This window comes from Lathamus discolor, chromosome 11 (genome assembly GCF_037157495.1).
Source record: "Lathamus discolor isolate bLatDis1 chromosome 11, bLatDis1.hap1, whole genome shotgun sequence".
Lineage (NCBI taxonomy): Eukaryota > Metazoa > Chordata > Aves > Psittaciformes > Psittacidae > Lathamus > Lathamus discolor.
The window spans coordinates 8,865,979-8,885,000 of NC_088894.1; the positions used below are offsets into that span (position 1 = coordinate 8,865,979).

The 19,022-nt window shown below is 40.4% G+C and overlaps 1 protein-coding gene across 4 annotated transcripts in view; it reads right to left on the reverse strand.

Annotated features, from left to right (window-relative positions):
• Positions 1-1,950: 1,950 nt before the first annotated feature.
• LOC136020302 (formin-H-like) overlaps positions 1,951-19,022 on the reverse strand; it is a 58,805-nt gene continuing 41,733 nt past the window's right edge. For 3 of the 4 annotated variants that reach the window (XR_010615275.1, XR_010615272.1, XR_010615274.1), the window contains 3 exons: positions 18,058-18,141; positions 6,360-14,476; positions 1,951-5,692 (listed from right to left, as the gene is read on the reverse strand). Coding sequence is in view for 1 of the 4 variants with exons in the window: in XM_065691286.1 (XP_065547358.1) it covers positions 14,372-14,476; positions 18,058-18,141 (189 nt within the window). In the remaining 3 variants the exon portion in view is untranslated. Of the gene's footprint in view, positions 14,477-18,057; positions 18,142-19,022 lie in introns of all 4 variants that reach the window. The other variant, XM_065691286.1, reaches the window with a different exon arrangement.

Below are 19,022 nucleotides of genomic sequence, written 5' to 3' on the forward strand. Positions count from 1 at the left end.
GCAGATTGAAAGATTTGTGCCAAGGCATCAGAGCCCCTGCTTGGAGAGCTCTCACGAAACAGGACCAGATTTTGTGGCACGGTGTTTTGTGGATAAATACAGATGTGTAAATAATTCCACACTGTTGCCACATCTCATCCTTAAAAACTCGTCTGCACCTCGTGCTGCTGAGCAGCCTCTTAGCACCGCACAAAGAACAGGAGCTGTATTTATGGCATGGACATAAATTTAGATTAAATTTGAAACTGATGAGAATTTTGTCAGAGATTAAAAACTTCACGATCATTTCTGACAAGTTGCTTGGCTTTCATTGTGTTGTGGACAGTGCCATCAGCTACCTCAGTAATGGGGAAAACATGAAAAACGCAAGAAAATAGCCAAAACTCAGGTGAAGAAACTGAAAAAAAAAACCCAAAAAAAGGAAAGTAACATCATAACCCCACGTGGTCAGCAAGACAAGGTAGGAGCTGAATCACATCTTTCAGCAGTTGACTTTCCTATTTCCTTGTCTGCAGGTGCAGGCACCTGCTAAGCCTGGCCTGGCAAAAAGCATTTTCCTGTTCCACTTCTCTCACTTGAGTATGGAAGGGGCTGTTTTGCAGAGAGCAGATGCACAAGTGCAGAAAGTCAAGATCAGAATCAGCCCTCCCTTCTGTCCTTTCCTCCCAGAGCTGTGCGTTCGCTTCTGTGCATGCGGGTTACTTGAGCAGTGTGAACACATTAGTAAGTAGTATGTAGTATGTAGTGACAGGACAAGGGGTAATGGGTTAAAACTTAAACAGGGGAAGTTCAAATTGGATATAAGGAGGAAATGCTTTCCTGTTAGGGTGGTGAGGCACTGGAATCGGTTGCCCAGGGAGGTTGTGAGTGCTCCATCGCTGGGGGTGTTCAAGACCAGGTTGGACAGAGCCTTGGGTGGTATGGTTTAGTGTGAGGTGTCCCTGCCCATGGCAGGGAGGTTGGAACTGGATGATCTTAAGGTACTTTCCAACCCTAACTATTCTATGATTCTATGATTCTAAGTATGCAACTAATTACAGCCATTTGTGGGCACAGCTGCCTCACTTCAGAGCTCAGTTGCCATAAGGTTCAATGCAAGTTAAGAGCAAATTTGCACATACGTTTTGCATGAAGTCATAAAACTTCTTCTGAAAGCACAGTCTGCGAAAGCGATGTGCTCCTCATCACATGACCCTAGTCTGGAAAAATCAGATCATATCACAAAAAACTCTCTTAGAAACTACCTGTCAGTCTGCACAGATAACACAAGACATACCTTAATGATTAACACCATACTTACCAGCTACGAAAGCAGACTGAAGCAGACCGTCCTGCAGTGGGTTGCACTGCAATTTCCAAAACTGTTTTGGCAGATGGCATTCAATTTTGACATCAGTGATATCCTAATCTGAAGGAAGTCGAATTTAACGAGGCTCCTAATGAAGATGACGTGAAGAAAGCAGATTCTGCCCCTCTGTTTTGCCCACACCAATGCTGGGCACATCTCATTTGAAAGACTTTTTGAACTGTGGTATTTGAGGGGTTCCGCACCACACACACACACACACACACACACACACACACACACCCTCCCATTCCTGTGTTGGTGCCTTTGAGTTGGGACATTTTTCCTTATTTACAAAAGGGCATGGACAAACCTTTTTCATCATATCCTTTTCAATGCCTAAAACACATTCTGGGGTACTACTGACTCTGATGTGTTTCTTGATTGCAGCTCAGTAACACTAGCAGCTTTCATGGATTTGAAGGAACAGGACCGAGCAGAGGCTGTACAGCAGCACTGACCCTTGTCTGCAGCCGCTGGTAGACATCAGCGCTCCCTCCCTCATGGAAACCAGCAGCAGCTCAATCAGACATTTTGCTCCATGCTCAGGACTGGGAGGCACTGTGTTTCACTGAAGTATTCTTTTCCCCAAAGGGTAACCGATATTGAGATCTCAGATGACATTTATTAACAACATGAATTCAAGAGATAAAGAAGACTATTACAACTTTTCCTTAGCAGTAAGTCACTTTCAGGATGGAGATGAGGCAGCAGAATAGCAGGACAAACAAAATTCGACACAGTGATCACGATTCAACAGCCGAGTCCTACTAGCACAGAGGAAATCCTGATAGATTTTATCTGCTCCAGGAGAAGAAAAGCAAAATAGAGACCGTCAGGGAGAGTGTATTTTGGGGAGGACAGAACTGAACTGTAAAAAAAGAAGCTGAATTCTTCCTGGAAACCAATTTAATGCAAGCTATAATAAAGATTACCAGCGTGGAGAGCCCCCGTCACCAAAACACTCGACACATATCACAAAATACCTCCTCCTTTTTTCCCACCCATGCAGCAGGAAGAGTGCTTTCAGGTTCTTAGTACCAGTGTTTGTGTGAGCAGTTGGGCTGGGCTTCACTTGCTGAACAAAATGAGGGAAGTTTGCTGGAGCTGCTGTGCAAAGGAAGAGTTGAAAAGCTGGCGTTTAATTCATAAGCAGCAAGGTTAATGATTGTTCTTATTTCATCTGACAAAGAATTTCTTAGTATTGATCCAGCTCCCTCTAACAGGGATTTTTTGTTCTTCCTTTGAAAGAAAAATGAGTAAAATAAGTAGCAACAACGCTCAAGAATGGAAATGCAGTTAGATTAAGCTCACAGTTTCTTTCCCTTTCTGGACACACACTGTGGAAGCCTAAAACTCTCCATTTAGAAGCATTTTGCCCTTTCACAAGGAACTTTCTGTGCCAAGGCAGGTGTGCTAGGCATCTTTCTGACAAAGGGAAGAGCCACAGGGATAATAAGGAGAGAACACCATGTTTACATTTACATTTTCTTTTACCGCTCTGCTTGTAAACCTGCATTAAATACAACTTCTGTATGAATATTGCATGGTACCTTTCAAACCTCTTTGGGGAAAAAAAATCCATCTTGCTTTGTGTAATTACTCATTTGCCTTACAAAAGGGAGAAATAATCTGCCTCTGACTTCCTCTCCTGCTTTTGAGCCTCTTGCTTGTGTCTGGAGGCCTTATGAATGCTACTAACCCCTCAGTGACAGGAGCCCTCCTTTCACTCCTTTATTTCTTTATCCTAATTATATTTCCCTCCTGTCAAGCTGAGCTTTCTGTTTGCTGAATGTGTAACACGGTTTTGTAGTGAGCAGGTTCAGCATTCATCAGCCTCCTCCTAGGATGAAACCCCCAGCTCCAGCACTGCTCTATTTGGCTTTTTGCTGAACTTCCCCTAATGAGGATGCATGAAGCGAACCAGTGTGGGGACACGGCGGGCAGAAAGGACGGATTCAAAGGCAGAATACTGCTGATGGTTCAGACCTGTGTTTATGGAGCTCAGTGGTCAGACTTTCACCGCCTTTTAACATTCTTTCAGGCTAAATACTGTATTTCCTGAGCTGGCTGTCATCTCTGTCTGGGTGCTGGCTCCCGTACAGACTAACTTGTCTTTTAGACAGCTGGCTCTGTGGCCTTCAGCTAGTTAAACAGTTTGTTGCCCAAATCCAAAACAAACTCACCTGGTTAATGGGCTTAAAGCTTCTTAAGAAGATTCCGTAAATATTTTACAGAGTAAATGTCACTTGATTTATTTAGGCATAAAATGTAGAGATCCTCTCGGAATACAACAAAATCTTCAGCCACACATGCGGCCAAAATGACTACAATGAACACAAGTTCTTGCTATTTAATTCAGATGGGTGCAGAATCAAACCTCGCTTTCCTTGCTTTATTTTAATCTAAAAGTCAACTTTCTTGGCTTCTAAGTGAGCTTTTTCTGTATGTTTGTCTATTTTTTAATTTACCTCTCTTCATTCCATCTTCAATTATCCTTTGTTTTTAAACTTTCTGCAGCAGCAGAACCAATGAAGAACATTTGTCTGCTTACGTTTGTTGGGCTTCTTTGATTTCCCTGGCACTCTGCTGGAATAAATCTGTGTTTTGATGGCCATCTCGAGAAAGAGAATCTTAAAATTCTGCGTGAATTTTAGAGGTGATTAAGAAAATGAAGTCAGCAGAATGTCTGCATGTGTGTAAAGGTAAAACTGCTCAGATATGCTGACAGCATTGGCATTTGACGTCTTTATTCAGCATTTCTTACGCAGCCAAAATGTCTGTTTGGCCAATACTGCAAACCTGAGCACACTTCAGGCCCAAGCACGAAGTGCAAATCAGGGTTTGATACGCTCATGGCCAGATTCTGAGACTCCTTACACCAGCATGTTTCTGCAGTGACTCTTTGATAGATGTCTGGAAATATTCCACAGTTGTACTGTCGGGCTGAGTCCAATAGACTTAGTTTGCATTTACATCAGTGGAAAACCGAGAGCAAAATTTGACCCTGTAGGTTCCTTTTACTCCATCATAGATCCTAAGTAGGAGTCAATTGGTTGCAATGTCAATACGCCTGTAAATTTTATCACTGACCTTTGCTGGGCTAACTACAAATAGTTTAATATTTCTTGTGCTTATTTTTATTTACAATATTTCAAGTCACTCTCTTTCTAATTTGTATGTTTAACCCTCTTGTAGAAACATGGATTTGGACCGTAAAATCAACTTACATACGTTAGCTGCTTTTATAGCAGATACTTGCAGCGATATAACTTGTTATAAAGTTTAATTCCTGTTTTAATATTGCATTTCAGTTCGTGTCTACGAAAAAAACCCTCCTTTTTCAACTAATCTGCCTGATACATTTGTGCAGGTTTATGAAATAAATAATTCCATAAAGCACTGAGCTGACCTATGCAGTGGTCTTAGATGTTTCAATTGCATTTTAATGAGGTAAGAAGTGTGATTTTTGCCCAAATGGAATAAAATCAGATGATAAGGTCAGGAAAAAAAAAAAACCCACAACAGAAAAACAGCCTTGCAGGAAAAACTTTTCCTTTTAGCAGGATGGGAGGGGAAGAAACATGGTTTGTTACCTGCGCCAGTTAAACTGAGCAAGGTGGCTCGATGCACTCAGGATGGAGTTTGCCAAGGCTCCAGCAATCCGCTGACAGTCTCTCTAGCTTAAACTATTGAACACATTTTGTGGATATAGTTTGCTAATTTGATGTCAAGAAAAGAATACAAAATTTAGGCTGTGGTGTACTTTAGTGCATCTTCTTTGACATCAGTGGAGGTACACAGATTACCTCTGCTCAGCAGAGTTTGTCCCAGATACATTTCTCACCGAGCGCTTTTCGTAGCAAAGGCCAATAAAAAACTAATAATAGCATTACTGAGGGAATAATTTCTGTTAAAATAAGTGCCTGAGACAGTGAATTAAGAGTCCGACCATTGGTTGTGTTGCTCGTTTGCTATTTAAAGGAAGTGGATTGACTGGAAGACTTATGGTGATATTCAGGGAAGAAGCCACAGGGAACAGCTTTGCATCAGGATTTTTAGTTCCATCTATAGAGACATGCCAGCTTTAACAGATTTTTATATATTGTAGGCTTTGTTTTTTAACTTACCAACATTGATTGTATTCATTTGCTTCTCGGACTAGTTTCCAGACTCCTTGCAGCACAGGTCATATCAGTCCTGCTACATTCACCCGGTACTGGGAGACATATCGAAATCACAGTATGGTACCTTCAAGTAGCTGGTGTCTCTCCTTTCATTTCAGCATAAATATCATCAGATCGAATGTCCAAAGCTGGGCACAGTTCTCCAAATCTCTAGAAACAACTTGGAAACAGGGACAGAAACGTTCTGTGGCATCTTTTCGTACTTCTCCCCGGTATATGAATTCCAACACCTATTCCACGCTTCTCCAACAGGTTTGTAAACCTTTCTTGCAGCAGTCAAACTGCTTGCAGGGGCTGGTGTCAAGGCAAGTTGGAGTGACATAGTAATGCAACAATCACAAGCTCTATAGGGTGCATTTTGTTTTCCTTTCTTTTTATTTCAGGCCTAGACATTGTGGGGAAAATTTAACCCCAATTCTTCCAGAAATTTCCTCTAAAAATTGGACCTATTGAGAAATTACTTGTGAGTGCAAATGTGCATAAGAACCTCAAAGCGTTTTAATTTTACTTGAGTCGTTCAGGGGTGGAACACGGTTATCTCAAAACTTGTTTCTGCTGGTTTCCAAGAAGCGCACATCTTTTAAAACCGGCGTGTCGTTTTCTCTGCTCACTGTTTTGTTTAGTAGATGACTTGGCAAATATTTAAATCTCAATGTACATTTTCTTCTACAAATTGTAAATATAATTTATGGAACTTAAACCTGCAAAATGTTTAACATCAAGTGTTTATGCAGTTCTAATATTTGCAATTCACAATTGGTACTGGGTTAGAAAAGGAGTGAATGAGTGTTTCAATCAGAGGAAGGAAAGAATATTATGTAACTTACCCAACTATTCAGACGGCTTCAATAGCAAGTCTTTTACTGTATCCGTGTCTCTCGGTTGTTTGCTTGAGGATTCAGGACCAAACTTCACTTTCTCCTGTACTTGCATTGTTACCTAAAGTGGTCTGGAAGTAAAACTTAATAGACAGTTTTAGAAGAAAGGATGCTCGATTTTGCTTTAAAAATTTATCTCTGACTGTATTAGTTGGTGTAGTAATTTTCAGCTGTAAGTTAGTGACGTATTTGGAGATAAGCATTAAGTATGAGTAACCTCACCTTTGTGGCAGATGGGAATGGATTAATCCGATTAAATGTTGTGATGACTTTTAATCAAAGCAAAGCAAATCAAGACTTTCTTCCAGGGTTTACTTGCCTCCAGCCAGCCCCACTACTGCTTCTGCATCTCTCTAAAATGGAATCCTAACAGAAAAGCATTTTTCTTCTTGGTCAGGTATTTAAAATATAAATGAAACGATTTCACGTTTGAGCTTTCTGATAGTGCCAGCAGCAAGAAGGGTAAAACACATTCCCCATGTGATCTGCAAGGCTTGTTCGTTAATCCAAAAGGTAAATTCTCATAATTGCTTGTGAATAGCATTTTTCTCTATTATTTGTAAGTGTATGTGATACTTTACAAACCATGCCCACAGAAAATATCCTGGAAATCATGCATTTATCACCAAGGGCCAAACAAGACGGTACCATTGAAGACGATCAGTTCCATGAAGATGTGCATAGGAAACACAGCACTGAAAGAGTTGGGTTAGAAATCTTCCTTCAAATCCCCTCCAATTTTCTAAGGAAAGTTTTGTTTCTAAGAAAAACAAATTCATCCCAGAGGACCCCAACATTGTGCAATTGACTGTATGTAATCTAGAACTCCGTACAGATGAACTGCAGCCACCTCTGGGATGGAAAAAGATCAAGTGTTTTAAAAGTATATTTCTTTTAATTTGAATAATTTCCTGGAGAGTAATTTTTAACCAGATCTTTCCAGTTCTGTCCAAGCGAAGCTGTCAAGAACAATAAATATCTATTATCTATCTTTGTCGTAGTGAATGCTTTAAAAAGATGCAGGGAAGAAAACAATACACGTATTTCACTGCTATGGAATCAAGTCCATCAAGCCCACCGATTTCTCCTGCTTGGCTGGTGGGTGTCTGTCCCAAGTGACAACCTGTTGTCATTGTTTTAACCTGCTTTCCCAAGGAAATGAAGGTCCAGAGCTCACATTCTATCTTTCTTTTAGTCCTCAGCTAATAACTTCTAGAAACCTTAAACTCACTGACAAATTGAGAAACCTCCATCTTCTCCGTCACCAGAGACATTCAGAACAACACTGGACCTTCTGCACCCTGGGCTGGGCTGAATGACCTCCAGAGGTGCCTCCGCCATTCTGCGAGTCTGCTAAAACTCCTTTTGCTTTCTTTTCTCTGCAATGAAGCTATTAAAACATGTAAATACTGGGCAAAACAGAAAGAAATCCGTAAATGTGTGCAAACTGTAAGTACTTCTGAAAAGCTGACAGCATTCAGTTATCACTGAGACCAAAGTGCTTGATAAGGATATCCTTCTCTAAAACTTCCATTCCAAAAGTCATCTCAACACACCATGTCCTACTTCCCAGTGTTATTCCAATTCCAATCCCAATCTCAAACTAGGGGATTTTCATCTTGAAACGTCAGCTGTCTTTCAGCAAGTAACAGATTTTTACTAACTGCAGTGCACTGAGCTTTTGCTATGGCTGCTTGAAGTTTTAATACAGGATGAGTTCATCAAGATGAATGCTAATAAACTGTTATCTGAAACTCAAATGATTCAGATAAAAAACTTTAACACAGAAGCTATTTTTTGCATGTATTCCAGCACTTTGAGGATGGCATCAAAACAGCCTTCCTGCTTGCAGAAATGGACAGACAAACTGGTAGAAAGGATCTGCACAGCTAAAACACAGGCTCTGCATATGTTTTGTGCCTTTGGTCCCCAGAACTGGATCCAAAATCCAAGTGTAGTCACCACAGTCGTAGAAATCAGCTTCTAGGTGTTCTAGCTCCTTAGCCTACAGCCCACAGCCTTGCCCTGAAGGGAGATAGATGTGAGCTCTGGCTGCCATACCAGTGGTGGTTCTTTATTTTAACCAAGGGATTTTCAATATAAAAATGTACAAACATTTCTTCGAATAGCAACTGGCACTCAGGTTTCCTCCTTCCAAGTGACTGTCCCCATCTCCAGACAGTCATATTCTATGCACAGCTCAATAATCATATGAACATCCAGCCAGAGCTGAACTTCAGCTCAGAGAGCAGAGTCATCACACACGGGTTGTCCTTCTGCAGGGCAAGTTCAGTAAATCCAGAATCAAAAGGATTTTTGCTGGCTTTAATTTTTCTAATCAGCTTAATTCCTGACAACAAACTGAGACATCAGATTGTTTTAAATGGCAGGATTCCAAATAACAAACTTCAGTTTAAGCATTAATGATAGCAACTTGGGATGTTCTCTGGGATTTATTTACTGGCTGAGAACGGTGCTGTTTGAAACAGAGTCAAGCAAATTTCTATTTATAATAACAGCATTTCAGGCCAAGTCCTGTACAGCTTGGTCAGGAAAGTTCCTAGGAGCTACAAGAAGAATTTTGGTGTAAATATGCTCATTAGTACTTGATCTTTGTGGACAATAACCTTTGGGGTTATTTTCTTTTTTTGGTTCAATGCTCATAAGCAAACCATGTCACCAAAGCACAGACCAGCAGTTATTTATCCTTGTATCATTTATGTTTCAAAACACATCACAGCATTTTTAAATTGCATCCAGAGACTTACTTAAATTCTGCATCTGAAACCTTTATTGTTTCAAATGTCTGAGTCGTAAAATGAGCTTAAAGCAATATTTACTTACTTTGTAGTTTTCTGTTGCTTAATTAATGCTGACTGTCCTTGACTAAAATTCATCCCTGGGTAAACAGGCAGCAAGTGTAAGGCTTAAGCACATTTAGCAAATCCTGCAATCAGTTCAATGTACACCCAGGAAAGCACAGTCTGCTTCTTAGGTGCATCATGTCAGCTGCAGTAATATGCTGTGATGTGAAATACTCAAGTTAATGCTAAACAAAATCTCACTTGCACGAAGTGTTCATACCTGCATGAGTCTGGCTTAGTTTTCATTAAAAGGCTCTCCCTTCCTTTGTTGCTCTGGGAATAAAGTCGATGGTTCTGCTTTTGGGTAGGAGCAGCAACAGTGAACAAAATTAACATTTGCATTTAGTTTGGTGAGAAAACTTTAATAGCGGAGCATTTGGGCAGTCTGAAAACGTCTTTTAAACCAGGGAACGGAGTCTTGGGTTTGTGAAGATCCACAGCAAAAGTTCTGAGAGCAACACAGGACAGGGTCTCAGCACAAGCTTTCCGCGCCCCTGTTTGAGTCAGGGTTGGGCAAAGCAGCCTCTCAGCCTGAACTGTTTAATATATTCTTCTTTAAGGCCAGCAGCTTGAATTCTGTTTGTGGTGCTTCTGAGCCATCATTAGCAGCAGCTTCTTAAGCACAGGAGTGAGTAGCTTCTAAGAATACTTTCAGGCTTCAGTTGTTGTACAGCGAGTGCCCAACAGGTTCCCTTTTAGAGACCCCATGTTTGTATCGGCTTTGTCTAACACCACTTTTTTCTTCTCCTAAAAGCGGTGTTTGTATTTGAAAAGCATTCATTCAAACTAGAAGACCAGCAGTCCACAGAAGTGACTTCAAAGGTTTTATGCACAGAACACCTTCCAAGTGACCACAACTTCGGTTTTTGCTTTACTGTGCATTTGTACACGCTGGCAGGTGCCTGGCAGGTCAAATAGGAAAGGGAAAATAAAGGAAAACTGGGAAGCAAAGTTCAGCCACTGTCCTAAGATGTAATTGTCCATCTAGGGAAGTTATTTTCCTTATCACTGAGTTCAGTGTTGGGTAACACCAGCTCCTTACAGTTTTGGTTTGAGGAAACTCGGAAATTTCTGCCTCTTGGAGAAGATACTTGTATTTCAAATGTGAATTCCTGAAAACCCCTTGTGAGTGCTGGTACACATGTAGCACTGGCCCCTCTGGGAGCTCAAGCCGATCCAGTGACCCGTGCCTATATGAGCTCCATTTCTTACAGCCTTTCTTGGGGTACATTTGAACACACTCGGACACTGGACAGGCAGATGAAGTCAGGGATTTCTATCAAGAGCTCCAGTCCCAGATTTCAGGGCATCTTGGCTTTTTGCTGAGGACAACTAATGTCTATTAAAAGACTCAGAAATTCTCTTTCCAGTTCTTGCTGAATTACTGCACATACTACCAAGCAGTGTGCATTTTAAGGAAACAGATTATCAAGAGGAATTTCTATTTCCTTCTGAGGCAAGCAGTTCTTACACAGCTGAGCTGTCAAGAAACTAAAAATCAGTACAGCATTTGACCCACAGCCTCACTTCACACAGCTAAATACTGAGAGTGATTTTACTGACCAGAACGACTTAGTGTCATAATTAAGTTTTCATATTTCATAATATGCTAAATGTCAGCTTTGTTGGAAAGGAGTAACCCAGAATCAGAGATACTACAGTTCTTGCGGGTTGCTATTCGTAGACTGATCCCAGTTGTATTAATTTCCACAAACAAAAGGTTCACCCAGAACTTTGAGACTTTTATGACCGCAGGCTTGCAGGTTAAAACTGTCAGCTGCTAAGGAAGGGTTCCAAAGGCATTACCACACAGAGACTTAGAGATTGCCTATATAATTACAAGTAAATGTCGAGGAGTAACAACTATTATTTTTTATGCCACTGAAGCTGACTGCTAGAATTGACCCTAAGAAATTGAAAACCCCAGTCTTATACAAAATTATACTTGGCAAAAAAGACTGAGGTAGGGAACGAGGTCTACTTGTTTATTTTTGCATATAAATCAGGAGGGGTCTGAAACTGACAGGCACTGAAGAAGTAGCTTGTTTGAGAAAACTGGAACGCATCTCCGCAGTAAGCTCCCACTCCATAGGAGAGTTCGTGCTCTCTGAGAGGAGCTGAACTTCTTGCCAAGAAGGTATTTGGGCATTCATTTTTTTAATGAATGCTCCAGGATATTCACACAAAGACACAGATATCTGCTACTGTGTAGAATCTATTTTAATTAGAAGAGGCCATGGCAGCTGAGCTATAAAACAAGTACGAGCTGTTAGATATAATGATAGAGAAAGAAGAGTAGAGGAAAAAAGTGAGTCATGGAAAAAAAAAAAGGAGAAAGCTATTTCATTAAAAGACACTTCCCAGGACTCCTGAGCCAGGTTAATGGTAGAAAAACATGAAACTTATCATGACCATCACGAGCGCTGTTCAGGGATGCAGGGATCTTGATACCATGGAAATGGCACTTGTGTTCAGGATTATCTTACATGATTCACATATAAATGAAGATGGTTCAGATTTCAGAGCAGTAACAAGACACATCAAAAACTGCAACTGCTGTTTACAGTGCACGTATGTGCACTGCATAGGGCACTGTGGTGTGGAGGTGCAAGAAATTAAATAGGAACTTAATTGTCCTCAATTCAAAGAAAAATGTGTAATATAATTGTAGCTCCTGATTCATAGCTAGATGCCACTGACTTCAGTGTCAGCCAGATGTCACTGCTCTCATGCTGACTTGAGGCAAATATAGCGAATAAGTTTTCTGTAAAATCAAATCCCTTTATTTGCTTCTATAAATATTTTTCTGTAAAATAAGTATCAGAGGTACTAATTTTACTAATCGTTATTTTATTTGATTCCTTTTGCCTCTGAGAAACAGGACTGCTTGCTCTTAACTGGAAGCATAGTCCTGACTAGACTGTTGAGAAGCCAAAATGATGCACTTAATTAGTGCAGCCACGCAAGAGCTTGTGGATGGCAGCAACACTGCTGAGGAGACCCACTGGGTACCTCTCTGCTGCTGCTATGCAGAGCTCTGGTTCAGGCATCCTCTACCTCAGGCAAGAGAGTTTCTATATAATGATAGGGATGTGCCTGGAAGGTGATATTAAGCATACTGAATACATAGCCTGTTGAACCTTTTCCTCAAAGTGTTTTTTTTAGGCATCCTATAAGACAAGGGGTGGATTTAAGGCAGAGAAGATAAGCAGTGGGGCCCGCTGGCATTCACAGCTGGTGCCAGGTTTACTTCTCACCAAGCTGAAAGAGCAGTTGTTTCTTTGTACATCAGTGCACTTCCTCAACACCCGATGCCTCCTGATGACTCCTGTTGAAGACATTTCACTGGAGTACTCACTCGCTGGCCACAAATGAGATGCTGCCGGCTCAGTGCACCTTTTGGCCAGAGCACACCTTTAAGAAGAGCATTATAAGGACTGGAATCTTTCAGGGCAGGATTCCCCTTCTTCAGTGACTCCTCGAAACTGTGCGAACTATCATTTTAAAACAGCATTCATGACCTCTGCTCACTTTGAAACAGAAGTCGTGTGTGTGCCTTTGAGAGCAGATTCAGCTTCCAAAGAGGAGCACCCGTGGAGGGCAGGGGTTCAGCTGCACCCTTCTCTCAGCAGATTTAGTGAGGTTGATGTGAATTGAAACCCTTGCCTTTGGTGATGGGCATGCTAGCTGCAGGAATGGTTTTCTGCCTTTGCATATAGGGGTGTGCTGCCAGACATGGTACATCAGAAGATGTGCCCAAGTGTCTATTCCTGGTGATTGTCTTTTACTGTCTGACATGACCAGCACCAAAAATCTGCATATTGCAGACCTTAGCTGATGGGTGCCCAGGCTCTTTACTGGATCTTTATCAAAATACCTAGATGTGCAGCAGTGGTCACATCTAGAACAGCAAATTAAGTGCTGGGTATAGAGAAATTTCATAACAGTGGGTTGTGGTAATGTAATTTTTAGATTAAATTGCATTTAAGCATTTCATAAGGGTTAGCCCTACCTCGTTTTAGCACTGAAGTCAGGAAGAGTGTTGAACATTTCTATTAAAGCCGAAACAAACACTTTGAGACATGGGCAGTCAGACCTAAAAGAAATCAGGTAGCACACTTTTTCCTCAAAAAACATTGTTTGCAAAACTGATAGAGAAAATGCCAAATTTTATCAATGACCTTTTAGAACCATTTTCTGCTGTCAATGTAAAACACATCCATTTTGTCTCTGCATTTATAAGCTTCCTTTTCTTCTCATATATCGGAGCTCTGGATAACTATTCTATACAAAAATATGTAAAAGGCAACAAATGCAACAGATATATTTTCCCTTTTGAAAAGCATGAATAATTACACCTCCAGTATCCATTACTTGGATGCTTCATGACAAGTTTTTATTTTGCTTCTCTGATATTTTTCCTTTCCTGCCAAGGCAAATCTCACACTGATTGTCTTCTATAGTATTTTACCTGAATACATTACATCAGCCATAAAAAGCACTATTTTATTGCACCACTTTGGGGGAAAATAAACCAAAACCCACCCAGCCAGATACTTTCTCCATGACATACTAAGGCTGCAATGCTTCAATAGCAGAAAGACAAACAAGAATTTTTGCTAAATATTCTCCTCTATGGGTAACAGCTCTCTGTTTCATTATAAAACTCATCAAGTATTGGTTAGAAAACTACAGGAAAAAGTAATTAAAAAACAGGTGATCATACAGAAACTTATTCATGGAAAGTAATAGTTAAAACTCAACAGACTATGCATGAAAGGAAAATATTAGAAAGAAAGATAATAAAATCTCCAAACTGTGTCCTTTCTGAAAGTACAGGCATCTCAAAACGCAAAAGCACGTACATCAGAAAAGGCAGAGAGGCTCATAAGTGATCTGTTATCCTAAAGGTCAAACACCACTTGCACATAAATCAAATATCTCTCAAAATCAAGGTATATGGCTGTACAGACTATATACTACAGGCTACTTATGTAGCCTAGTTCTCTCTAGTAGAGAAGCTTTCAAAACAGTTATCTTAAGTGTTGTTTCCTGGTCTTCTCTTTTCCTCACCTCTTCATAAGATTTATGTTGTCCTTATGGCATAACTTCAGCACAGGCCTTCCTAAACTCACTAATGAATGAAGATATGCATCCAAACAGCTCCTGAGAGTCCAGGTCTTGTGGCTCCCCAAATTTTACCTGTACGTTTGAAAGAGAGTAATATCTAACATTAGCATATCCAAGTAATCTAACCCATGTCCAGGATCTTAAAGAAAATAAAAGAACAAGAGAAAAGTTAAATACTTTCATTATTGTTGATATTAATAATTACAAAACTTAGAACTGGCTTAAGTCTCCAGCAATCTGAGATCCAAGACATCCTAAGTAAAAGTGGCCCCAGGAGTTGTCACTGAATAATTCAGTAACCTGGAGTTCTGCTAACACAACCTCTCTGCCTGGACTATAGATCTCCAGCTGAAAAGGAGAAAAATCAGTAAACTGGCTTTACAGTTTGTTGGATAAACCCATTCATAAGAGGAAATGTGCACGTTAGGAAAATTGTTTATGTTCCATAGTGGGCATGGTTATGTCACATTAAAGCCAAAAACCTTTCCTTTTCTGTCATTTTGCTTTACAAACAAAGGTATTCATAAGGAAGCAAACATTTTGGAGAGAAAATGTAATTTATCGAAGAGCCAGCGCTCACTGTTCTCTTCTTTCCTTCACCTGAAAAAGGGGAACAGATGGAAAGCTTTTAAAAAAGATGTGAACGATGTTGGCATCCTGTCTGCTCTGCTATAAAACAAGAGGTGAAAGGCAGTCATACTACAGTGCTTAGGAGGATGATTCCTGCATTAACTAAAATCACTTCCACATACACTTTCCAGTTCTTGGATAGGAAAGGATTTTTGATATTACACCTGTTGATAAGGCTTAATTCAAGAGGTTTGTCATAATTTCCAGAGGTTCCCCGTTAATGGGATCAACGCGTTAAGGAACATAACTCTGCCTGCAACAGCTTCCTAAAGGAGCAGAACAGATCTAGTGAACATGTTCCAAAGGTTTCATCAAAAAGTTTAAAAAGGCATCCTGTGCAGCTGCAAGTTCTTATCTTTGCTGTAATTGAGAGCTTCTCTGTAACTGGGGGATGCCGCTCTCCCAGGGCTGAGCGGCAATGATGACGTATTTCAGGTTCCAACTGAAACACACAAAAAGGTCTGGGCAGGTATCTTAAGCATGGTCACCTGGACATCATCTAACATGCTCTTAGGAGCAAACTAAGCCTGTAAATCAGAAACACAGTGAAAGAAACCACTCTCATATAAACCAGTCACAAAAACTTTAACATCAGCCAGTGACACCTGATTAATAGTTTTGCCTGTTGTGTTCCTAATTGCACCTCCTGGGTGCTCCAAGCCCTTGATTGTTGGCACGCCTTGCCACTCACCCACGGTGTACCATCGTTTAAAGAACAATGAGAGAGGCATTTCCTGGAGCTAATGACCATCTGTGAAAAGTTGATAGCCCACAGCTATACCACAGGCAGTTATCCCCAATTTATTGTTCATTCCATAGGAGTGTCATATGCCAAGGTCATTATTGATTTTATAAGCAGAATACAAAATCATAGGTAGGCCTGTGGTAGTTTTTGTTTTGTGTGCAACGTGATTTCCATGGCTACCTACAACATATTTCCACATCAGGTATTCCCCCAGGTAAGTCGGACTATTCCTTCCTACTGCTTGAGAGAATAGCCTGATCTTTGGTCACCCGTCCTATTTTATATTTGCTTTACATTTTTGCTGCTTCATAAATATGCAAAAAATTCTGCCTAGGAATAACATTATTCCGAAGGAAAAAAACATCCATTCTAAAGGAGAGAAATGTATCAAATGCCTAACTTCAGAGAACAACGGGGGAGGGAGGGCAAAAAGCAGATAGGTTAAAACTTGAGGAATGGAAAATGAAATCCTCTTCAGATGCAAATAAGAGTCTCAGGTGAGTTTCCAGTACAAGAAAGGAAAGCAGAGCCTCACACATATATCTGTAGCACAGCATCACATGTGTTACACCTTCTGTCTGAGTGTACACAGCTAGAGAGAAACCATGTCTGTGCACGAGGGATATGACAGAGCACACACACACGGGGGGCACATTCTCCCTGGGGATGACATGGGTCTGCAAACAGGACTGACCACACAGCACAGCTCCCTCTGAAGATGACTTTTAGGTAAATTGGGTCAGATTCTTCCGTTTCCTGTACAAGAAGTGACCCTCAAAGTTTTCACAGCACAAATCTCCCCATTTTTAAACTTAGTGAATGCTTTTTGACCATTTCCACTCATGTAACTCAAACGTTCATTCTCTCATTTACAATACTTTTTCCACCCTCTTCTTCTTGCTTTATCCCAATTCTTCTTTCGAAGGCTTGGGACAGAGTTACTCGCCTAGGTGATACATACAACTTTGGCTTTCTACACTGAGGCATTTTTCCCCATTTCTGAAGGGCTACAAAAGACACAAAGAAACCCTTGCACATATTTACAATATTATTTTTAGTAAAACACATTGCTAATTAAATTTCCTTGGTCAAACATCTCGCTCATCTTCAATGTCTATTCAGGTAAGTCCCCAAAGATTTTACTGGCTGCATCTTCTGTGTAACATTTGCCTACCATAAAACTTCTCATCTTCTAATCCCTCCCCCTTATAAAAAAGGTCCTAATCCCAGGACCAGGAAATTATTTCTGCATTTCAGAAAACCCCTTTCCTTAAAGCCTCCTGGTGTGACTATTCTGCAGGAGAATATTGTTACCATAGCAGAGACCTCCTGAATTTCAATCACACTCCAAGAACATTGTACCAAACAAGGAACCTACGTGCTATGTTGTTAAAAAATGCAGCGTGGAGATTTTATCATTCCTTCTAGTGTAACCCTCTCACCCAAAAAAATATTTTCCAGTGTATTGGACCTAGATGGGTTGCTTCTGTTCAGAGGAAAAAGTGATTGAGAAAATTAGGTGCTTTTCTGGTACAAGTGTGGGTGAATATAACAGTAACAAACAAGAACAGAAAGTTTCTTTATCAGAATTCTTCTGCCTGTGGAGCTTCCTTTCTGCTTTGCTCATTTTTACATCAGTGCTACTACTAACATCTCTATCTCAGTCTCCCTCTCACTCAAATAACAGTAGCTAAATCAATGCCCTGGACTTGTAAGCTTGTCGCTAGAAAAAACTCTCAGCCAAAGTAATAGATTTGCAGCTGCCTACCAGTCAGAGACATAGGATCACAGAATGGTTTGGGTTGGAAAGGACCTTAACGTCACCTAGTTCCAACCTCCTGCCATGGGCAGGGATGCCTCACACTAGACCATGTTGCCTAAGGCTCTGTCTAGCCTGGCCTTTGATTGCTGGGAGGAATCAGAACACGTCGCTTTCCATAACACGTTTTCTGTAACATGTTGAAAGCATTCAACAGTTAAATTCAATGAATCTATAAAGTTGCTGAACATCTACTTTTCTTTTTGATACTTGGGCCACAGACCCTCTGAAAAAATGGGCTGTTAAGACCGCAAAGAAATCAAAAGCCAGGTTTTCATTCAGAACATGCCAACACTGTTAGGTGTGATTAGTTATTTTTCCATTTCTGTGGACACTGTAACTACAAAGCATGTGGAAGTATGGAAATTTCTGGCACTTCTCTCTTCCTTTCTTTTTTTTCCTTTTTTTAAAATAAATAAATGTAGATTGATTTTCATTGTATTTTAATATGAGATGTACCAGTACGTTGCTGTAAAGCTTCTTCATTTCATCACATCTCTTTGACAGTTGGGATAGATCCCCTTCATATTTCTGAATTAAATCCTGTAATAAAATAAAACTTCTTAATTTCATATAGGAGCATAATATTGAAGCAGGAATTAAATAGCAGTGAAAATAAGATAATTCATGTCAAAATTTTCATGTCACAAAAATTTCACATTTCACAAAAGATAAGCATACATCAAGCACACACATTTCCTTGCAAGGATTGAGACATCAAAGACAAAAAAACCATCAATGTTAGAGAAGTTCTTACTGTATCATCCAATGACATTACCTAAATCTATTAAAACTGGCAGAACTAGATAAACATCATAAGGTCCTAATTTCCACCCACATTTGGCATAGACTAGCCTTTTTGCGTAAGTGAAGCAAACGCTCCCAGTTGCTAGTTCTTAAGGAGACAGAAACAGAAACTTAACCTAGAAACTTAACTTTTGAAATAAAGATTCTTTTGTTTTGATGGGAATGCCTTCACTGGAAGTAGGCTTGTTCACAAGTAGGGCAACAGTGCTTTTGAGAGTTAATTTACTTCTCTGTACCCAGGCTAACAAACCCTGTGTTTGGTTCTGCTGACCCTGGCCAGAACTGGGCTCCCTACTGCTTGCTCAGTGAACTCTCCATTGTGTTCCCACCCCACCTCTTGTTGCCACTAGCATGGGTAGAATCATGTTAGGTCAACCTGTATTCATAATTTGGGCATGCCTTAGCATGATGTTTCTTGGGTGGTCTCTTTTTCCAAGTAAGGTTGAGAGGAAATTGCCTCAAGTTGCATGAGGGAAAGTTTAGACCGGATATTAGGAAATATTTCCTCACTTAAAAGGGTTATCAAACACTGGAACAGGCTTTCCAGGGAAGTGGTGGAGTACCCACCCCCGGAGGTATCGAAAAGATGTGTATATGTGCCACCTGGGGACATGGTT